General features: G+C 36.2%; 1 protein-coding gene across 8 annotated transcripts in view; it reads left to right on the top strand.

Moving 5' to 3' along the window:
• PTPRD (protein tyrosine phosphatase receptor type D) overlaps positions 1-24644 on the top strand; it is a 443338-nt gene that overhangs the window by 366434 nt on the left and 52260 nt on the right. For all 8 annotated transcript variants that reach the window (XM_064502356.1, XM_064502355.1, XM_064502354.1 and 5 more), the window contains 2 exons: positions 3274-3371; positions 15850-15973. In XM_064502356.1, the coding sequence (XP_064358426.1) occupies positions 3274-3371; positions 15850-15973 (222 nt within the window). The remainder of the gene's footprint in view (positions 1-3273; positions 3372-15849; positions 15974-24644) is intronic.

Genomic DNA, 24644 nt, shown 5'->3' with positions numbered 1-24644 from the left:
TTAATTAGTACATGTTTTTATCTCTTTATTTTCTTATTTAAGAAAAAAATGAAAGCATGTATTTGGCATGGTGTTTCTTTTGACTTACTAGCATGTCACAGGGTCTGTTGTAGCTTAGCTGTATTACGTCTTTAATTTTTTGTGTTTTCATAGCATATGTTGGTTGATGTGAAGTTGTCTCCAAAAATGTATTTTGTTATATGTAGCCACAAAAATACATATATATAGCTGTATTTTGGGTGTTTTGAGGGGGTCAGGTTCTATACCTGGTGTTCACATGCAACTCATACTAAGCTTTTACATGCTTTTACATGAGGGAGGTTGAGATCTTAAAATATCCATTCATAGCATAATCTGTTATGATGCTTATGATCAATGGGAGTGAATTTATAAAGTTAAACATTCATACATTAGAATCTATAGACTGCATAGCAAAAGTCCTCCAGCAGTTCTTTTCAAAAAGTAACTAGTTTATCATCTCAGTAGAGCATGTTGTATCTATTTAAAAGATGAAAATATACCAATTCACTTTATATGTTAACTGGAAAATATTATTTGAAGAAAGTAAACAAGTGTTCAATTGTAAGCGCCTAAATGAGTCCTATAGAAAGGGGGTTATATGCCATCAAAAACTACCAATTTCAAAAGTTGCTATTGTTTTTCTTTTTCTTAAGAAAGGTTTTATGTCAAGTTCTATTTCACACAAAATGTTTAATATAAAGTCTCCCCTTAAGAATGTAGTGTGGCATATGGAAGTGCACGTAACTAACACTAGTTTAAAAAAGAATGGATGTTCATCCTCTGTTCCAACAAATAAATATCCTTCACACTAAACTAGTTATTGAGATTTGGATTTATGATGCTGGTGAATTAGTCAGGTTCCTCCTGTAATGAGCAAGTCTATTTTCTTCAGTTTTATGTCCTTTATGTTTACAGTAGGGTAATTGGACCTTTATACATCTTCTTAGCTGAGTTTCCAGACTCTGTTTTGTGCATGTCTGAAGTGCCTGTATGTACGAGATTGATTGATTATGATGGTCTACTGCTGTTACTAATTTGTTTCCCATTTCCGATTGGCTTTTACTTTTTACAGCTTTGAGCAGTAATTCAGTCCCCTACGCCTCCCTGATTGGCTCTGTGTCCTCCCTCTCTAGCCAAACTACCACTCAGTCCTTATATGATAATAACTCTCTCCCACGATTCGCTCGAAAAGGTCTAAACATCTTTGTCTCTATTTTTTTCTCTGTTCAAGCACTGTTTTAGATGTACATCAGTCCACCTCCATTCCTGGATAAATCTAGAGTTTTCTTGTGCCTTTTCACTCACATACTTTCCATGGGGGTGCTTGATCTGGATCAATCAGCTTAATTATTAGATTACTGTCACCCACACTCTTATTCTGAGAATAACCAGGTTGTGCTAAATGAAATTTCTAAGATATTGGGAGACACCCAGAACTGATACAAATAAATTAGACTGTATAGACTAATTTGTTATTTACAATTTCTAAGAAATATCCTCATTAAATCTGGGTATTCTGCTTTGTTTAGTAGACTGGCACCTTGCCTTTATGTCTGCTTTAAATAATGTCTCCATCACCATCACAGATGTGCTATGAAGGTAATATAAATATATACCTATAGGGTAAGGTGAATTAGAGCCAATACTTCTGGACATTATTTTGTACTCTACTATATTAAATGATGCCTGAAATGTCAAAAAAAAAAAAGAAATAAAAGAAATAAAAGAAAAAAACATGCTACAGCATGACTGTGTTGTAACCACATGGTCATTTTTGGCTACGTTATAGGAAATACAAGTTAACAGTCTTAGGCATGCTCTTAAAATTCATGGTGACAAAGCAAACTGCATTGTGCAACATGGCTTCCAGCTTGAGCCCCCTTGAGTCATCACTGTTTTCCTTTTGTAGTTTCAAGAGATCCTGGGGTTCACTAGCTTAATTTTTCTAGCCAGCTCTGATTTCTTCCCACAAGAAATTGAAAACACACTTTTGTCTTACGTGTTGCACTATTAAGCATGAAGAGATGAATGTAAGCATCTTGGAGAAGGCTCATCAAGACTATTAATAGATTGAGAAAAAAATGTTTGTAAATTTTGACCTGACAAATCTTCAGCTGGCAGACTGTGCTAGTTGGCCCCACATCTTTTTCTGTCTTCCTTTTTCCTTGCCCTCCCGGTATTTCCTTTCTCACCCATCTTTATCTCTGATTCCCAGTTTTTATTCTTCTTTTTCACTTAGTATCTTCATCAGTAGACAAAGATGTTTACACCTGAAGTAGATTGTAGGTACTCTTGGGGGTTGATAAATGGGGTTTTAGAATAAGCTTATTTTAAGGTACTAGGGCAGCCAGATATGTGTGTCCAGCCGAACTGTACAACCCCTGCCTCTACAATCTGCTACTAGTGAAAACATTTTTGAAGCTCTAATTGTCTGATGTCCAATCTTGTCTTCAATGACTGTTGTCTATAAGCAATGGTGCATGTTACTCTAGTCATCCATAGTTGCATGTGAGTGTCAGTCACTTCAAAATTTCATAAAATTAGTAAAGTACTCCTAATTTAGTCAGAATTTGTAGTCAGTCTTCTAGACCTTGATACATTAATATTAATCCTCAATCTTTCCATTTCATTTTTTAAATTTATTTTATATGTTTGTTTTCTGTTGGTTTGGGGGGTTCTTTGTTTGTTACCATTTCCTTTGCAGGTTCAGGTGTCTGCGGTTACCTTGGTAACCTTCATTCTCCAAGTTCGTTTTTCTTGATTATGCATAAGTCACTTTGTTTTCTGTCAAAATACTATTCTTTCCCCTTTAGGGCTCTTTCAGTATCTGTTTCTCAGCTCACCTTTCCTCATCTAATTCAGCGCAGTTTCCATTTCATACAGTGCAGGAGAAGGAGTTTGAAATGACATTAAGAGTCATTACTCAAAGCAGAGGTCAACATCAGGTCTAACTGTCTCATTTTTCCATGCCTAGCTAACCTCATTGACTCATACCGCAATAACTCTCTCCTTTACACTAGGAATGTTAGCTTTGGGAATATGCTTGGTGACTTTTTTTAATTTGGCTTCAGAGCTCATCTATCCAGAGCATGTCCTGCTTTGAGTAACCAAACTATTTGCCTGCTTCTCTCACATATAACATCTTTACTACTTGCATATTTCTAGCCATTCTAACTACTGCATTTTCTAAATTTTACAGTTATGGCATCACTTTAGTTTATTTTAATGCTGTTCTTCTTTCTTGTTCAACAGGTATGGCAAGTCATCCCCCAATACCTATCTTGGAACTTGCAGATCATATTGAAAGATTGAAAGCGAATGACAATTTGAAGTTCTCGCAGGAATATGAGGTAACTTTCCCCATTTTCTCATTCTTAAAATAATGCAATCTTTCTGTTTCTCTGGCAACGTCCTCAGTAGGTATCAAACCTGATGGTGTTGGTTTCATATGGTGTTAAAACCATGACAAAAGAAGTTCTCTGTGTGAAATGACTACTTTGGTGAGGTGGCTACTTTGTATTTTAATAAGCATATTTGTCAGGTAGATTCTATGTGCACGTACTTGAAGCAGTGTGTGAATGATGTAGCACTTAGACTTTTTGTGTACACAAGCATCCATCTATTCTGCTGTTAAAAGGTCCTTAGCTTATTTAAAAATTCTTTTATGTAATGTTATATGTTGACAGAACACATATAGTATGCAAAGGAGAAGTCACAGTCCACTGTGTCAGTTCTGCATGGAATAAAGAATTTGCAGTTGCCTGGTGTCATTCCTAATATAACAGCTTCAAGAGATTGGAGTTTTTTTCCCCTTATCAATAGTATCACATTGATAATCTGTGAATTATGGTGTGTAAGAGTGTGAAGGAATTTAACTGGAACAGAGGAATCATTTAAAAGCCACCTTGTCAATAATCAGTGGACTATGGCTCCCCAGGCATGCATTGACACTGTGGAGAGTTACCACCTCTCATGTCAATAATTTGTGGTTGAAGGGACTTGGATAGCCATCCATTAAACACAATAAGCTATAACTGTTTCTTCAAAGTAGGTATGTCAATTATGTCAGAAATCTGTGGATAAAGTAGACACTGAACCATCCTACAAAGAACGTTGCTCTAGATCCATGGACAAACGGATCCTTGAATGGTCACTTACACGGTAGTCTGTTGTATCACTAACCCTCTGCTTAAAACTCCCCAAGAATTTGTCAGCATGGTGGAGAATAATGGAGAGACAGAAAACATCTCTCTTATGGCCAGGACTTTGCTGGTGCTGAAGAATTAGTAACCATGCTTATCTGACTCAAATATCTAAAAACCAATGTTATTCTCATTCTTTCAGGGCCTGCATATTCATTGTATTTCATATAAACACTGACAGTGCAATAAAAAGCACTGAAGAAGACTTTCACATGTTGTCTCCACGTTAACGTGTCACTGCAGGGTACAGAAATCATATAATTGCCCAATGTATTTAAAGAGAATTGAGAAGAAATGTGAAAAAAGTGTCTGAATACTTGCTCTTACAGTGATGGACTACAATTGCTTATCATCTCTTTGTACACTGTTGAGAAAGACCTTAAGACAGCTCTGAAAAATAATCTCATTAGATGTCAAAAGGAAAATGTGGTCTCTACAGTTCATGGAAATGAAATTTGTTTGAAGAGCATCCACGATTGCTGTTTACTGTCACAATCACAAAAATGCAGGAGAATCTTTTCACATTTCTATATGAAAATGCTATGTTCTTAAGAGTGAAGATTGCAACATATAAGGAATTAGACCGATATTTCATGTCATTTAGGATTCTGAAATTGGCAGTTACTGTCCTCCTTAGTCACAGACACCTGCTGAAGCCTGGCAGGGTGTCTTGCAGAGTCAGTTCTGGAGGTGGGGTGGGGATGTCTGACGGTCATCCTCATGATACAGGCCACATTAGTGCGAGGTTTGACAGCGTCGGCCTTGAAATCGGTGAAACACATGCTATATTTGTGTAGTTCAGTGCACAAATGTTTATGACTTTTGTCTGTAGTCTCTGGATAAGGTTATGAATTCACCTCTGAATGACAAGTACCTGAAACCTATTTTAAGGAAGGACAGAAAAAAACAATCCTGCCCAGAAGCTGAGTGGTCACAGGGCCTTTTGATGGTGTGCTGTGTGCAGATCAGCTGCACCTCCTTATCTGAGAGTGAGGGTTTGTGGGATACCATAGTGGAAACGGTGACACCATCTTGTGTGCTGCCAGCAGCATGTAGATAGGGGGTTAATTCTTGGACTTGAAGACAGTTCTTCAGAATAAAGGCATGTCATTTCAGTGCAGCATAGTGCATGGAAATTTATTTAACATACCATGTTCACCACAAAAAAAGCCAGCATTTGGTACAAATTTGACAATAATTTCCTGTTGTACTACAAGGAAATTCCTTTGAATAGCAGTGTAGGAAATTCCATTTACTAAGTAAAAAATGTCATGACAAGTCGTATAATATAGTATAATTTCCATAAAAATAAATAATTCATGCTCAGTATGTCTTGAGCATGTTGTGGAGATGTCATTGTCCCTCTTATGCTATAATATAACTTAAAAGCATTGGTGTTTTGTATCTCTTTGCTGTTTAAATCATTAAAATAATCTAGAGAATGTAATCTTAAGCATTTGTATTCAGTGCTGTAGGAATACATTAAATTCTTTCTTAATATCTGTCCCTTCAGATCTTTTTACCAATCATTGTAAATAGCCCAACTTTTACATTCTACTTAAAAAACAGACCAAAAAAAACCCCACTGTCTGCAGCAGAGTGGTCACACAGTCAAGCTTAAAACACTGGCAACTGTAGGTCAAGATTAAGCTTCACATTACTTTGTCCAAGGGGGTTCAACATTGCTCTTTGAAATTCCACTTCTAGATATCCCACTTTGTTTCCAACTAGTCCCAGGTTTGTCCTTATTGAAACAATATTAGTGTTAAGCACTGCTTTTTAATTTCATGGTGAAGTCTAGGCAGTGGACTAAGGCTGCAGTTTGATCACTGTAAGTCGTCTCCTTGCCTTGGCTGCGCATTCCTGTTGTCTCTTTTGTGCCAATGCTGGCACTAGCGCATGTGCAGCTGTTCAAGGATTATCTCAGGAAATAGATTCAGCTGAAAACTAATTGTTTTATTTTTCTTTGCTATTTTCAGTTGGATCAGTTCCCTGAACTAGCTCACCACATGGCTGCATGAGCTCTAGTGCCAGCACAAGGGAGCTGGTGGGAACATTTGTGGTTAGGGATTGGGACCTCCTCTTTAGGAAGCAGTCCTCACTGATGTCCCTTGAAGGAAACGTCCAATTCCCAGATAGAACTGGGTACAGATGGTAACAGTTCAGTTATTGTCACAGCAGATTATATTTGAACTGTTGACACAGGAGTAAAAGAGCTATTTTTCATCTTCAGAAGATAAAGGCAAAGGTAGGACATGCTTAGCAGGAAACCATTGACTCTTACTGAGAGTATTAAAGCCCTCCAGTTAATTCACATTTGGAGAAACAAGCATTGTTGGTCAGTGGAAATTTTTTTCATACTTCCTTCTACTCCTCAGCATTCTGTTATTTTATTTTATGTTTGTAGAACACCTTATATTACATAGATGAATTTCTTCTAAGCCTTCTAGAATACACAGTTTATGTACAACTGTTATGGCAGCTTTGTGATGCAGATAAATAAAATAGAAATGCATATAGCTTCCCAATGAATGCTGAATTCTCATCCAGTTTGTAGAACATCTTTCAGGAGGTTAGCGCCATGTGGAGAGGATGTTTTAAGGGTTTTTTTATCACACCCTACTCTAGTTGCCTTTGAAAGAATTACTTGGTCCGCAAACCAAACATGTCTTTTCATAACATTTCACATATTTCATTATGTGCACCCTTTCTAGATGGTCAGAGACATTTCAGATATTCAGAGATATCCGAAGATTTGCCCCTATTCCATCTTCTTGCTTTTGCCCAGAATTTCAGGGTGTGAGGCATTGCATACAGGTACATTTTTCTCCACATCATCTCTCCTTCAGGAGGAATATTGCTCCCTGACCTGTTCCCACCTTTTTCTTCAGGCAGACAGAAACTTCTCTATCTCTCTACTTTCTCTTCACTACTTCCAAAAGAGAAAAGAAAGTTCTCTCCCAGAAGGCACACGTGTATGTTCTATCTCCTCTCCTGACTTAGCCCTTTGGCCTCATTTTCTGATGAAACCCCTTAGCTTCCTTACAACCTTCTTGGTAAGGGGAAGGTGAACTGCTATGGAGACCTAAACCATGACAGGAGATAGGATTGCCCTCTTCAAACAACCCCAGACTCAACGAATATCCTAGTATTCTTCATTCATGTGGCACAAAGGTTCCCAAAAGCTTTTATTTAAGCTGAGAATGTGTAAAGTCGTATGTTTCTTCTTATGCCGCATGAAATCTAGGTGAGAGAACCTCAAATTGCCATACAGTGGAGAAATAACAGGTTCAAATGTCTTCCTTCTGCACTGTGGTGCTGAAATGCCCAGGAAAAATGGGGCAAGTTGGGAAAGTAGACATTGCTAAAAAGTATGTATCAATATGCATAGTATAAACTGCATCTTCTCAGAAAAATAAAAAGTCAGACTCCTTCATTGCTATGACAAGGTGAAAGGATGGTATTATCTAGTGTAGCGAGACCAGCTTCCAGCTGTATGATGTTTTGTAAGCTTTCATGTCACTGATTTGACGAGTTCCTGTTTCTAGAGGTCTTCAGAAGCTATTCCATAGTATCTCCTTCAGGGCTCCTCCTATCCCATTTCTCAGAGGAGACTAGGAGGAGAGCACTGCAGGCATCAGTCATTACACTTCTCAAATATCTTTACCCTGAATACCTGATGTCCATGGGAGAACAGAGGCCAAGCTGTGAAGATTATGACTACTGCAAGGGTTAAATAAACTTCTCATTTACCTGTCAAATAGAATGTTTTTGTAGTTTTAGTATTGGAATTTTATTTCTATTTCTTGTAAGGGGGAGGAGTATGTGCTGTGTCATCTTCTCTATAATGTTCTTTTGTATCTCAAAATAAATTTTCCATAAACCTTCATTAATTAGGGCTAGCGTTCAATCCCCTAGTCTTAGTAAAATGTTAGTTTACCTTGTTACAGTGACATATCGTTTATGTCACATATTTCTTTTATATTCCCTAATTTAAAGACAAGGTTCTTGACCCCAGCTGATTATTATAAAGCTTTTGCTGGCTTTGGCAGTTTCAGTGGGAATTTTATGCAATACAGGGCTCCATATGGACTTGACAGCTGCTAAGCAGAAAGCCATATTCATAAGAAACTGACCTTTATATCATATCTCCTTCTTAACTCAAGCTTTTGAATTTAACAATAAAAAATGATCATGGAGATAGACTGAATCAGAACATTAATATGCTGCCTACTTTATGCAATATACTAAATGTATTAGTGAAGTTGTTTCCTGCTATCACATAGAACAGAAAATCCATTTCTCCAAAGCAGTTTTCTTGATCCTGCGTAAAATACTTTTATTATCTGGGATCTGTTGTCTTTGCTTTATACTCCTAAGGAAGTAAATTCAGATTCATACCTTTTTTGTGTGGGAGTCTGTCATTGTAATACACAAAAATTACAGTATTGACCTCTGTGCGTTATGACATGAGTTAGAGTATGTGTGTGTCTATGTACACAGCAGTTAACTAATGTAATAAGAAGCTGTATATTATTTTAATGTCTTTTTTCTCATCAGGCTTCTTGCTGTAAATTACAGACAGCCTTTTGTTTTAACACTGAGTATCGGAAAAGATGAAGATGCATTTTGGCTCTGTGCCAGCCTGCCGTACTATTGTAAGGTTTACTGTAGCTTATCAGTATCGGTAGGTTAGATTTGTGATGAGAAAATAACTTACTGAATCTAGTACATTCATCTTCTTGCATCTTATGTGGCAACAAGATAAACACTGGACACTAAAATGAAATGAATTTTATAATGCAGAAGCATATATAAAACTGATTATTAATAGAAAACACTTTAAAAATCCATGGACAGCAGATAACCTACTGAAAGAATCTATACCAAAGAAACAGCTGCACTTAAATGCCCTATGATTACAAATAATACAGGCTTGTATGCAAAATTCAGTTTCTTCTTAGCAAAAAATTGCTGTTTCTTCTTTATCTTTACCATAGGTTCCTCTTCTCTAATATTACAAACAGCATATATTGGTATTCTGAAGCCTTACTTTCGTGGGATGTGCTCCATTTATTGAGAAACAATTAGTGTAGTCAGTGAACGATGAACGGTTGTTTGTCTTTTTATTAATAGCACATATGCTATTGCATTCACATACGTTGTTTGGTGCTTAGTTCCACCTAGAGTAATGCCTGAGCCAGAAGGATAGTGAAGATTCAGAATTTTAAAGACACTGTGCAGGAATCTGAAGTGGTAATAGTCAAGGTTAATAAGAGTTTACCTCCTTCCTTTGTGCTCTGAGTGCCTCCTTAGGCTAACAGTGTTTATGCATATATGATTAAAGGAATATTCAGATACAAGAAAGCTGGTGTTATCGTATGGATAACATATGCTGGTTTTTGGACTGATACCTAATGCTGTTTTGTCAAGCAATTCTACTGGGACTGTTTAAATAGTCACATAACTGTGATACATGTCAGTTTTATTTTGCCCAGCTGAAAACAGTGATGTGTAGGAAGAAAGAGAGAAATAGTCCACTTATAATATGACGAGTCTTTCAAGGATGGTCTTTGTAGGTGATTATAGGGAACTCTGAGAATTTTTTTCTTTTTTTATATTTTTAAGATTCATTTGCAATATTTTTAGTGTATTTATGGAGGGAAATGGAAGGATCAGTGAAGAAGGTTTTTAAGGTACATGCTTTAGTGATATTCCAGTTGTAATTATGGATTTTTCTAAAAATGTAGGTGGCACTTCTTACATTCATGCTGCACAGAGAAAGTGTCCTTTACTCCTTTCTAGAAATATAAATGTGGGCAGTGCTCTAAAAATACATTGACAATTGAAAGAAGCACCCATATGAAACTATTTAAATTTGTAATGTTTAAGAGCTATGGTGTAAACACCATATACCATATAAACATGTAAACACCATGTACCATATAAAACAAGAACAAGAGAATTTTTAATCGTAAAAATATTTGCACATAGCTAAGATTTTCATTCCTCAAGTATTCATCTGCTCCTGATACTCATTTCCCACCTGAAGTTGAATGTAATCCTCTGTTTTGAACATATAATTATTTCCACAGCAACTGATTATGATATCACAGACAAAGGATTATAATTGTGTATGGGGAATAAATGGATAACTTTTAAGACTGGAGGCAGAGAAATACAAAACAGTATGATTGATTCTGAAACAGTTCTGGTTTGAAAAGTTTTCCATGTAATAGGGACACTCCTTCAAAAATGAATATGTTTTCAAATAGTGATTATTTTCCTCCTCCATTATACTTATGTAACATGCATATATACCTTGTTTAACTCCACTGGAGTCAGGTTTTAATGATTGCTTTTGCCCATAGGAATATGAACATGATATTGTAGAGGAAATATCTTTGATCTTGGGAGGAGTTTGCAAAAGCTTTAGTTGTGCTTCTAGCTGCTCTTGAACAATTGTGTCACTTTCTTCTGAGAGTCATCAAGAAATCGTCCATCTATGAATTCTCAACTCTATTTTTACTACCCAGGCTTTTTTAATGCAAACTCACACTTGAATTCCAGGGAAGATTTACTCATGCAAAAAAATGCAGGCTTGTCCCCCATATCTCTTGAGAATGGCAGCCTTTACAGTGTGATATGAAAAGCTCTGTCTTAGCAGGAAAATGTAATTCCACTGGCAAGTTGCCCTGATGATGTATTAATGTTCATGCATTTAGTCTTCATGTTTTGCTAATGCAATATGTAAATCTCATTCTATTAGCAAGTTTCCTGCATAATACAATAGCATCTTATTATAGATTCATCAGCTATGATATGAAATTCTCATCGTAATCACTGACATTGGTAAAAGAGGGTCAAATTGTTCATTTTTATGGGTAGTTGACTGCTCTCCAGTTGTGCGAAGTCTATTTGCATTGACATCTTCTTAAACAAGAGTTTTTCATTCTTCTTTCTCTCTCTGATCTTAAATTCCTCTGTGACCCAGTGTTTTTTCATGATTTAATTTGGCCCTCAAATACAACCCCCTGCAATGCTGGGAAATTTGTGGCTCACTCTTCCTTTGCCTTCTGTGTTTGTGAAACCTGCACAGCAACTAACCGTTCCCACAACCCACAAAGTTTCAAACCTGCTGGCTCTTCATTTGCCAGCACTGTGAGCCTTGATGGAGCGTTGTTCCCCATGGCAGCCCAGCATACGCCAACTTACGCCAGGAGGTTTGTCGTTCCTTCGTTCTTATTCTTTCTCCAGTACTGCACCAGGATACGCTCCTGGAAACCCACGGGCAATATTTGCCTCTGTTCAAGTGGCCTAAACGAATACCTTACGAAGTGCAGGTATAGACTTTTATTGGGGGGGGGGGGGGTTGTTTGTTTACAGTTATTCCTGGAAATAAATTACGGTTATCCTGATACCTAGTCAAAAAACTATGCTGTGAGTGGCACATCATATTAGTAAATATTGCTCATCTCTTGCCAGTAACAAATCAGGCATTTTTGTAGCAGCCAACCATTTAAAACACAATAACTGAAAGATTAGTCATAGCATGGGAGGGTAATAACGGTATTACAGATATCTTTATTTCTTTCACACAAAGCTATACTACACAGTTATGCTATGAAGAAATCCAGTTCTTTGTTAATGACAGCTTTATTGAAGACAAGCTTTCAGAATGAATATACAAGAAATCCTATTAAAGAGCCATCCATTAAACCATTAAAGCAGTCATTAAAACTGTTAGTACAGACTTGTTATTCATGAGTTATTGGTCTTTCACACTTCTGAAATGTGTCTGCCAATACCTCTCTACCCTTTGTTCCAGGGTGGCTATTAAGTCCAAGCAAATATAGATTAACTTCCTTTTGCCAAAACAGTGCTTTGTGGGAGGATGGTAAGGCCACAAAGAGGTGGGCATTGGTGAGAAAAAGAGTAAAGATTAAAGTTCAGATCCATTTGCTGGCTTTTGACATGACTCGTGTTAGCTATATCCATATACAGGACTAAAAATTAATCACTGAATTATACCATCTGGCCATACATCATAAAGAAGTGCACAGGGAATATAGTACGCTGCTGTGAAGAGCACATCCTCAACTACTGCTAGGAAATGGTTGACAAAGAAAACTGTTATTTGATTTTTTTTCTTGATACTGAAAAGCAGCTTTAGATCACTTAAACATTAAGGACTAGAAAGGGGAAGAAAGAAACTGAACAGCTGAAATTAAGCTATTACTAATAAATTATAAATTCTCATTAACAAATAGGTATAATAAGAAGCTGAAGTCCTTTCTCACAATGGGCAAAAATCTACTTAGATCGTCATCATCTAAGTGCAATCGTATAGCCAAAATCACACCTTAAACTTCTTATTTTCTGGGAGATGTAATTTTGAATAGAGGAAAGAACAGAAAGTTTATAGGGATTTTTTTTGTATTTGTGCATGACCTTTTTATTTTTGATAGGGTGGAGCAGGAGACCTGCAGTCCACGCTCAAAAATAATAATATGTTAGTCAGTTAGTTCATTCTGTTAGTTTCTAGTTTTTTTGTCGAGTGTGAAGAAAAAGGCTGTTTGACATCTTATACCGTGAAGTAATTTCCAGAATATTTGGGTACTGTAGGTAAAAAATAAAAGATCAGGTAGAGTGTCTCCTTCAGTTAGGTAGCCAGAAATAATACAGAGCACCATTGCATCATTCTGGGGCGGTGGAACTGCTCCATAGCAAGCATATTTGAATATATACCCCTCAAAAATTCTGAGTAGGTAGTCACAGGTAATGCAGATATGCCTTATTCCTAGTCAAATAGCTGATAGTCCAATATTTGATTTTATTTTAAAATGTATTTAGAGTATAATGCACTAAAATATTAAAAGTGTTTTCTGTTTATTTTGAATTTACAGTAATTAAGTTCTGCATTGTTACTAGAAATCCAAATTAAACTCCTATCAATTACTTTTTAAAATATTGAAAATCTTGGCATGCAGACATCCTGCACAAGTTGTCATATTCACCTCTATTAACTCAAAAAGGAGAAGAGAGATACTTGCTGGGAAGACTGATTATGTAAATTTGATTACTCTGAAAGTCATATTGTGTAGCTGAATTGCTGGTCAGCTGATAAAAAGGCATATTGAATGTGTTAAATATATTATATGTTTATATGATTTTCAACTTACCAATAGAGATTAAAAAAAAGGAAACTGTTTTTAGATGAATCAGTGCTTACCTGCATCAAAATCCTATTGGCTACCTTTCACAGAGGATGAGAAAATGTTATTGTGATGAAACAGAGCTGTATGAAAACTGAGTACAAATGTTATAAAGTAATTCATATTACAGCTTGATTTATTTATAAATATGAATTTCTGTCTGTGGTCAGAAAAGATAATGGTTTTGTGAAAGGAGGACCAAGCCCGAATAAAGAAAGGGTTAGGGCGTCCGTATTTGTGCTCAACTACAGCACAGAGGTAATATCTACTTTTGCAAGAGACAGAATGCCTATCGGATGATACTTTGTTGTTCCTGTATTTAGAACCAAATTACAATAAGGCCAAAAAAAGACACTGTCTGTTTTGAAAAACTCTTAACATATCCAAGTATGGGCCCACAAGTTGCTAGGATTGTGAACCCACATTTTATTGGGGGAGGGCTTTTTTGAAAACTTGCTTGGGCCCAGAAGTAAAGAATGCATTTTGTACTGTTACTAACATCCGTTGCAGTGTTACTCAAGTGAGTCATAACCAAACTATGAGTTAATTCTGCACGGCCTTCATCTGGCTCCCAGGCAGGCTGTGTCTTCCTCATTCCTCTAAGAAGTCCCACTTCATTTCTTCCTGAGGCGTGAGCTGCCACACACTCCGCCTCAGTCACTGCTTGGGAAAGCAACGTGCAAACGGAGAGCCAGAACCAGGCTCATCGTGCTGCATCTGCAGGACCTCGGTCAAGTTACATGGGGGAGCTCACCTCGGGGCCAGCTTCAGAGAGCTTGCAAAATTCAGGAATATAAATTACTATTATAAAATGTAATTGAGTTTAAGGTATTAGAGGATATGATAAGATAATGGGTCTTGGTTTCCTAAACTGAAATGCTGAGGTATTCCACAACCTTGCTATCTGGCAGCCATGGAAAATGGATTTTTTTAGAATAATCTCAAGAAAGCAGCAAAGTCATTCTCTGTATGTTAATAAAATAAATTATGAGATCTATAAAGATACATAAAAACGAAGCAATTTTTTGACTAGCCAAATAATAATTATTAATCTAAGGGTTAAATCCAAATAGATCCCATTAATTATTTTAGCACATGTCTATTGTCTGAAAACACCTACCGTAATAGGTTGCAGGTCACATTTTGCATTTGTACGGCGACATTAGCATAAAATGCACTTGCAGCTTTTGTAACTGACCCTGGCAGGGTCAGTAAGTGTTGTCATGTAAGTGATGTCTTAGTGCTGTAGTGCCAGTATGGAGCTTCTCATGTGTTCTTTAGAGCAAGCCTGTTAATGTAAAGTGGACATAGTGCTGGTGAACAGTCTGGTCTAAGCAGAGCTCTCTCTTTCATTTGATTATTTTGGCTTTTACAATTTAGAACAGCCTGGCATGGGGAACCACTCGTGTACCAAATTATTACCAGGATTAAGCAAAGAACATGACCTTCAAACCATCTTTGCACATAAATACCTGCTGATGAAGCACTTTGAGGTCTCTAACGTTACAGAGAGGGGAAGTAAAACAATATGTGATTCATCATGACTTCTCAATATGAGATGACCTTTCGCATAGCAGGTACCATAGCAGGCACAAGCAGGTACCATCTGTCATTTATTCGGTAGTTGCCCAGCTGTATGTGTAACTCAACCATAGAGATAAGAGGGAATAGGTAGAGCCTGGACTTCACTGGCTCGTGAAGCGTGCAGGAGTAGGCGAAAAGCTTCATTATGTTACTTCCATCCTGGAACGTGAAGGAAGCAGGAAATAAACAGTGATTCTAGAACCATGCAGTTGTATGTATAAGTAAGAGGTCATAAAAGCTCCTATATGTCTACATTGCTCACATTTGTTTACAACTGAATGCGTGAGTCAAGGAAATAAAAATAGACTGTCTTTATAGTGGTCTGTATGTTCTTCAGTTTGTTCCATCAGCAACACTGGTGTCATTAGTTGCTTTGGTGCCAAAATGAAAAAAATCAAAAAGAAAAAACAAAATTTTTCTTACAGAAAAGTTCTTCAGGAACATTTGGAGTTTATTTAGTGAACAGGACACTGAATTGTTTGAAAACACATGCAGTTAGTAACAGAACCACTCACTGCAGAACTGTTTCGGGGGGGGGGAGAAAAAAAAGAGATGAATACTTTTCTCCTTCTACCCTGAGGAAAGGACAATTACCTTAGATTTGGAAAGTATGTTGTTTAAATTTCTAATTGGAACTTCAGATGCATCAGCACTAAATTATTGTTATGATATAGGGCATTATGAAGAATCCTGAATTTGTAATTTTCTTTCAAAAGCAAAATATTTTCAAGTAAAACTATAGGACCATATGGTGTGTAATCATTGTAAATATAAGTATGTAGTACTAATATTTTTTCTCTCCTTTTCTTCTCTTTATCTTTTTGAAGTCTATTGATCCTGGTCAGCAGTTCACGTGGGAACACTCTAACCTGGAAGTAAACAAACCAAAGAATAGATATGCGAATGTAATTGCATATGACCATTCTCGTGTTCTACTCTCAGCAATAGAAGGTAAGAAAACCCTTACAATTAAACTAATTAAATCCTAAAATCCAATTTAATTTTACTCCCCACTATCTTTGGATTGCAATATGAAGAAGTGTCAATTGAATTACTTCCTGTAATGGCAATCCTTTTTTGATGTTTATTCTCAGTAATTAATTAAGCAAAAGAACTAAAATTGAGACAGGGTCACATATAGCACTTGATACATCGGCCCTCTGTGTGTATGCCAAAGTGTTATCTAAAGTAAGTTACCGTTGCTGTTAACTTCTACTAGCAATACAGAGCCAATATATCAGAAAGTCTGTGTGAATTAGGGTTCAAGTCTAGATCTGGCATTATGAACATAGCTGATTATTGGGTTTCAATTGCCAAATCCTACTCTAGAAAAGATCAGCTCAACTCTAGGTTCTCAGAGGAATTTTAAGAAATATTAAAACTTCTTTTTTTAAAAAAAAGCTTTAACTTGTAAAATGAACACATATTAAATGGAAGTGTTCAAACAAATGCACGTGTGGACATTGTTGAAACCTCAGTATTTCACTGCCAAAAGGTTGGCAGGGCCATACAATGACAGCTCTTTGTTATATCTTTCTTTAGCCTAAAGCTTTAAAAAAAACTTGAGCACTTCAGAGTTTTGACTTAAACAAACTATCCAAAGTGATCAGGCTTGGAGACTGTGCATGTTTTACCAAGTGCTAAAGCAAAAGGAAGCGCTAGTTGTCACTCAGAGGATTTCTTTACTGGCCAGCTGTGCCTTACCATTAAGCTGCTTCCTGGGATGAAGCAAGGTTTTCAGTTTATTCTGTGTGGTTGACAACAAGGTATAGTGATGGCCAGACTATAATTGATTACATATTTAAGTGAAGCCATTTATATGAAAATAAAATTTACCTTTAATAACTTCGTCAGAGTTTGTGTATGATATATAAGATCTAGGGATACCTTTAAAATTGCAAATGACTTTGTATTCAAAGTCTTAATTATTGCAGTCTGACAATGCTACATTTTAAACTTCAGAGTATTTTAATTTAGTTATAAAGAACTTCCTTATATTTGGTTACTCCAACCTGATTAGATACAGGAAGGACAATATTTATAGGTGTAATTAATTTTAATAATAACTGCTCAATGAAGAAAAAAGCAATTTCACTGGTGGAGCTTTGGTTAGACCTTTGCCTTATTTTTTGTAAACTCCGGGCTTGAATAAAACAGACAAGCTTTTTCAACGATGTTAGAAAATTCAAATGATTGCCTTGAAGAATTTGAATATAATAATCTGCTTATATTTGTTCCACCTCTGAAGCCCATATAGTTGTACTGACTACATTTTCTGTAATGTCAGTTACATTTTTCAGATTACCTTGTAGAAAAATCTAGCCATTTAGAATCTTGTAGAACTATCTGTCTCTTCAACAATGGGGAGTGTATTTTAATTAGCATTATATTTGATGCAGTTCAAGAAAAATATCCTTTTCTGTGTCATTGGTACACAGAAGAGAACCAGCTGAACGATCAGGAAAAGTCAGGAGCAGTAATTGCACAGCAATGCCTTTCTGAATTGTATGTAAAGTTCATTGGAGCAAAATGTTGAACTCAGAAATTGCTGTCAGGTATCAAAAATAACTATCAGGTACAAAGAAGACTCAAGATTTTTGCAGGATTTTATTTTGAAAAAGATTTGTGTAACAGAAAAAAAGGAGACGAAAAAATCTAATTGCACATAAATCTATTTGTTAATTTATAACGTCTGGGCTTGGAAAGTTCTGCCAGGTTCCCCTTCATGCAAATGATCCATGAAAATTGACTTCCTAAAAGAAAATGAACATATTCTGAGAATAGGAATAAAATTTAAGAGGAAAAACAGAAAACATTGTTCAAAGTAATTAAAGGTATCAAATTACACAGTACATTAGACTGGCTTTTTAAAATAACTAACAGTAAGAACATGAAAAAATTCTAAATCCTCCTTGCAGGAAGGAACTGAGTCTTTTAAGGAGCAGAGAAAACATACAGTTAGACTGTAAATTTTGATTTCTTTTTTAAGTGAAAAATACCTTGATGAGGCCAAAATTTCTAACTCTATAATTATAATGTCAGAGATCCTAAATGAAGAAAAATACGATTATAGTCCTTTGAAATATCTGTGTTAGGCATAAAAACACAAATGGCATTTTGACCCATCTGGTGATTTCCTAATTTTAAGTATTTTCTCAGTCTTCAGTTTATTGTAACCAAAGCAACATAAATCAAGTATTAAATGCTTGTTTATGCTATAATAATTTGACTTGAAAACAGTAATAAATTAAGTATTCTCCTTTTTTATTATTGTTCCTGCTGGGATTTTACATGGTCATGTTTCTCAAATTGCCTGTATATAATATCCTAAGTTTAATGTACTGGTTTTAGCATTTTGTAGTAAATGTTTCTCTTTCCAATTTTGAATAAATATTCCCACAATGAAGATATGTAGTCTGCCCAGCATTTTAATCAGTTGACAGCTGTTTTTGTTTTCAAGCTACCAGGGAAATAAATACTTTAAATATTGTTAAAAAGAACCTCCTTTGTCTGCATTATCATATAGGTTGGTCAGGGCCTAAATTTGGACTGTATTATATTTTGTTACAACCATACAGAGAATTTTATTTTGATTTTACATATAGACCTTACCTGAAGCTCTTTGGAGAGCTTCAGTAAAACGATTAACATTATTATCAGTGAAGTTTGAATAGAAGTTGTGTTCGTCCTAAGATGAGGGCCTCCCTTCTACTGCTAGACACTCCATCCCTGAATAACAGCAACTGTATTTGTAGCAGACACTAATCAGGTGCCTAAACATTAATCTACCTTGATGGTCACTTTGCCACTTGCTGGTGTTGCACAGATGAGGCATGTTGTAATTGCCACTCCAGTATACAATGCAAGGTCAATTTAGTTCAGTTTCCTATCTCTGACCGCAGTCAATATGAGATGTTCCCTAGAAAGTTTTAAATTAGTTAGTGTGTTGTAGATATTAGAGATTGCTTCTTTCCACCTGTTGATAATATCAAGTTACTAAAATTGCATAGACCCTGACACACAAGGCTTAGGAACTCTTTTGAAGCGCCTGTTTTGCTACCTTTTGTAGTTCTTCTTACACATGGTTCGAATCCTCTTTTTGAGTCCCCCTAAGTTCTTGGCCTTTGTAATTGCCTGAAGTTGCAAGACGTTCCACGACGCAATTGCTGACTTTGTAAAAAATATATTTTATATTTTTAAATTCTCCCCATTTAAATTTTGTTTCATTAGATGTCCCTTTGGAAGAAAAACTCAAATTAGTTGTTGTAATTTTAATTTTCACCTGAAGGAAAATATTACTCGGAAGAATGTTGTTCCTGTGTGTTATAGAAATAAATCTCATCTCTGATGTTGTGCTGTCTTTGGGTGTGACAGAGGGACATTTGTAAGAGATGCTGCAGTATAATGAGGGAACATAAGTCTAGTGTATGCTTCTAAGTGGATCTGAGGTCAGAATTTACCATTTAAAAAAGAAATAGACCAAATTACAACAGCTAGATCTGCAGATTTTAAACCTCAAAGGAATAAATAAAATTTTAGGAAAAAAATCATTAAACATTCTGCATTTTAAAAAGGCTTGCCAGTTCTTTCAGGAGACATCCAAGACTAAAAGTCTGCTGTATGTGGCATGGATTTGCGTAAGAGTAGTGATGTAAAAATTAAAGTATAAATAATATCTATCACAATTCAGCAGAAATTTGTCTGATGGGCAAGTCAGTGGCATTAAAATGCAGCTAAACCTGTAAGTCTCTGACTACAATATAAATCATAAGAAAGAAAAGACAAGAAGCTGCCAGTACTCTTATTTACTTCAGAGCTGCCAGTTGTCAGTAAATCAGCAGCACGTATGTAGTCCATGATCTGTAGATATGGAATGTATTCTGGTGAAAATAAATTCCTAAACACTTACTGGACCGTAATGAACTATGCAGCTTATTTGGACTCTCTCATATTGCAGGTATATTATATTCTGTTAACAAAATATAAATTAAAGGCTTAGAGTGATTTTATGCCACTTCCCATCTGCAAGCCTAGAGTGCCTTAAAAAGAGCAATGATTGCAGTGAGGAGGTAACAAATTTCAGAAAGATCAAGCGGAATGATTTTGAGTAGACCTAATGGTAGCCATTTCAGCAGCGATGCCAAGACCATCTTTAGTGGTATAATAGTCCCAGACCATAGATCCACTTACCATTGAAAATCTCCAAATTTAGGTGAGCAGATGAGTTATGGATGCTGTTGTAGTTACGACTTAACAGCAAAAAGAGTGTCCTTCTCTGCTGCTCTTGGCACAGTTCTGACCTCTTCCTATATATATACTCAGACTATTCATCTGGAAAGCTTTGGCAAAATGTCCAGTGGTTTTCTTCTTGAACAGAGAATGAATATTTGGCACTCCATGGCTTACTGTACACACTCATATTGAAACTGTTTTCTGTAGGAATCATCTAACGTGGAATCATTCCAGTTCATATTAGTACAGGCACTCTGTGACCCTTTTAGTTTATCATTCAGACATATAAGTGAATGTTTGCATCCAATGAAACACTCATTTGAGAGACACCTTCAGTGTTTCTCAGTCTTGAAGAGCTGGAGAATGATTGAATTGAATGATTGATTGAATATCAATCAATCAAGTTCCAGACAGTTATCAAATAATCGCAGCATGAGGTCTTCGTGTTGGATTTCAATATTTGCTTTGCACTGTCTTGCAAAATACTGTTATCACAATGTATTGTCGCTGTGCTGGCATCATGCTGTTCTCGTCTGTGTCTCTGAGGGACTGCACTGAACAAGTCTGTCCTTTCTTTTACTTTCATTCTGTCACCTACCTTAGGACTAGCCAACACTAAAAAACAAAAAAAGGAACAAAACCCCTTCCCCCCAAAAAAACTTCCTTTTGTTTTTCTTATCAGAACTCCTCCTGTTTCCTGGCCTGCTTCTCTGCTTACCCTCCTTTCACATTTTTCATGTTGCCTGCAGATCTCCTAAAGCCCCTAATTCCTAGTCCCTACCACTATATTTCACCTGTTTCAGATTTCTTCATCCTTTTTTTCTCCCTCTCTACTATTTGTCTTCTGTTCTCTGCACAGTCCTTTCTTGTCCTGCTTAATTCTGCATCTTCTGCCCACTCCTCTGACATTCCCTTTTTCTTTCTAAAACGTACTTTAATTCAGCATTTTGCTTCAAGGTATCTGTCTCCCTCTTCCTTTCTCTCTTTACCAGACTACTGTAGTACTAACACAGCCCAACTGTATATTGCTTTGCTTCTGTCTTTTTTTTTTCCTCCTTGTCTTACATTTTGCTAGGATGATATGTACTGCATTTTCTTGAGCCTTTGTACAGGTTGTTCATCTTACCAATAGTCGTTATTAAAAATATCTTTGTTAGTATGTGCTGCTTCTTTTTTCAACAAGTTCGTATGTTACAGGTTTGTGCTTAGACCATTTCAGTCTGGTAACCTCCTTACCTATATAGAGTTCATGTTACAAACAACATTCCCATAGACATTTTTTACCGTCATCCAGTAGCTGTCTTAGGTTCATTTGTGCTCTGACATAGTTAAAAATATCAGTCATTGATTTAAACCAGTAGCATAGCTTTGTCAGCATTTTCCATTCATCATTTCATTTTCCCAAGTTGTTTACAAGCATGACAGAGTTTAATCCTATTACTTCACACACCCTTTATAACTAACAGTACATTTCTTAGGGAAGCAGCACAAAAACAAAGGCCTATGGTTTAATTTGTTTTAAATAGAAAGGCTGTTCAGTACTTAGCCTTTGTAAAGGCTTGGAACAATTTCATGATTTGATTTCCGTCTGTAAATAAAACGTGAAGTCTAATTAAAGCTGTTTAAGAAGATAACTGTCTTCAGGAAATCAAGTGGATAATTCTGAGGTCTGCATTATTAGCCATGTGGTGTGGATCCCTGTGTACGCTGCAGCAAGCTGTATTGTCATTTCTGTTCATGAGAACAGTCTCACCATAAATCAGTAGTTATGGGGGGGGTGTTATTCTTTTGTTCTTAAATTGTGGCATTGGCTAATTTTGTTTCATTGCTCATTCACTCTTTTTTTTCTCTCTGTAAAAATCTGGATTGCTTTGTTCTCTTGAGATGTTTGAAAATGGGATGTCTTTTATGCTCAGCTACTCATCTAATACTGCCCCATTGTGCTCAATTCCTGTCTGGCAGAATAAGGAGATTGCAGACTCTGGTCATTCATCATCATAGTAAAAAAGGCTACTAGAAAATAGTTAGAATTACAATCTGGAGGCTCAGTCTTTAGTTGAATTTCTGTGCAGAAATTGTCTCTCTGCTATTGATGAAACTTCTAAAAGTGAAGTGATACCAAGTGGATTACTCTGAATTTACCTTTCAGTTATGCCATCCTACACCTGGAGTAAACTCTGCTGTTGCCAATAGAATTAGTCAAGGTTCATATCAGCATTACTGAAAGCAGAATTTAGTTGCTTTGTCCCTTTCTTGACCCATGTTTTTACAGAACAACTGACCTCTCTTGACTATTATGCCCAAATTTAAGTAATGATGGCAATTGCTGCTGTGCTTGTGGGTATGATGCCTTCAAGCTAAGGCAGCTAACAAAGGTTTGCAGGATTTCTTTCTACCACAGCCAAACTAGTTGTCATCTGGTTGTTTTTGTGCTATTAGACTTGACAGAGGGTTGTTTGGCTTTCTCAGCTCAGAATTAGGTTATGGTCAAAAAAGTCATTCCAGAAAGTGGTATTTTAATATTTAAATGTATTTACCTTTAATAATTGTTTCACTTTGGTCAATGTAGATACTGTTAATGTTCAGTATTTGCATGTGCTATTTTTATACTACACACGTTACACTGGACCTGCTATGATAAGGCCCCTTCCCTGTAGGGATTTGAGTGTTGTGGGAACGAAGCTGATAGTGGTGTGGCACAATGCGAGGTGGAAAGTGAGCGTAGGAAAATTGTATTGTAGAATATAAAAAGATTTTTGAAAGAAATATGAAACTGAGGTCGCGGGTGTAAACAGTGATGGAGAGATTCAGTACAAAAGAAGGGGGATGATACTGAAAGGGACTAGGAGAACAGATGGAGAACAAAGCAATTCCTAGCGGATACTGTGGAAGAGAGACAATGGAGCTGAATGTTGTGAATCCTCTAGTTCAGCAGAGATGTAGCCCTATACAGTGCTGGCTTCTGGGGAACTCCTTTTTAGAGACAAATCCTTTACCAAAATTTTCTTACCATAAGAAGTTTTGAGCAACACCTAGTTCTTCTTGGATCTGCATTACTTAAGTCACTAGTAGTTGCTAATGTCCTGTGGCAAATGGACTTTCCTGTCCATGTCCTAACCACATCTTTTCATGCTCCATGAAGCCTAGTTACTTTGTAAAAGGAATTTTCTGGCTTAAGAATATACAAGACTTTTTTTTTTCATGATAAAAGGAAAATGAAGAAATAGAGTGGAAATTTCTACTTTAGCCTACCTTTGAAGAAACTCCCTTTGCAAATATTTGTAATTGCTAACCGTAATTCTCTTTTACTTGCCTCTGTGATCAAGATGTAACCTGGGAATTAGATTTTCTTCTTTCTATTTCAAATAATTATAAATGATTTAAAGTTATGTATTTTAATATGGTTTATTAATAAATTTAATAAAAGTTAATAAACATTAAAAATATTTACAATCTTAAACAAATGATTTTTTTTTACATCAAGTACTGGTAGCATACATTGCTAAGATTTGTAAAGAACATTCTTTAGTGCACTGTTTGCAATGCTTCGCATGCTTAATTTTCACACTGAGTTCTGCACTATTGGCTCCAGAGGACAGTTTTCCCAGAAGATCATTTAACCGCTTTACAAAGCGTTGTTTTTCTTTTTCATTTTTTCCTCAGGCTTTTATTTATAACATATGCTTCAAAGTATGATAGCAGACATCATAATGTAATTCTAATTTATTCAGAAAACATTTCTTACCAGCTTTCTTAGTTCCTTTGGTAATAATACCCAGTTGGTGTAGATTTCTCATGTTGGCTTCATTTTTCTTTCTCATCTGTTTTGTGCAAAAATGTTTTATTATCTTGATAAGGGAAGAAAATATGGCATTGTGCCTAGCAGTTGTATTTTCTAAAAGTCATTAATTCCAATTTCCACAATGAGAAGTGTCATGAAAAAGTTTCAAGTCTACAAGAGTGAGGCTTTTGAGCTCCAATTTCTGCCTTTTATGGGAGGCTTTTCATCACCATGCTTTTCAGCAACTCAGAGCAGGTTTTAAGGATGTTTCTTTCCCTCTCCCCCCGCAGAACAGACTTTCAAAATCAGTTCTAATCATAGTCGGCCAGCTTTCCTGTGTCCATCCATGCATCTTGCCTGAGGAGTGCCATTTGTTGCCTCTCTTAGTCCCCTGAAGTTACAAACTCTTTTCTTCCCTGGAATATTTTGTCAGATCTTTCGTTTACTCATATAGAAAGTCAAATCAAGATGCTATTTGTGTTTAAATATAATTTGTACATATAAAATGAGAAAATCTATCAGGCTTTCTTGGGCATAAAGGCAAATTTTTATGCCAGACTACAGCTACAGTATCCTATAATCTGAATCTTTTCAAGATTATGTTGGATC

Source organism: Dromaius novaehollandiae, chromosome Z (genome assembly GCF_036370855.1).
Source record: "Dromaius novaehollandiae isolate bDroNov1 chromosome Z, bDroNov1.hap1, whole genome shotgun sequence".
NCBI lineage: Eukaryota > Metazoa > Chordata > Aves > Casuariiformes > Dromaiidae > Dromaius > Dromaius novaehollandiae.
The sequence above is the reverse complement of the archived record's forward strand: the minus strand, read 5'-3'. Positions and strand labels throughout refer to the sequence as shown.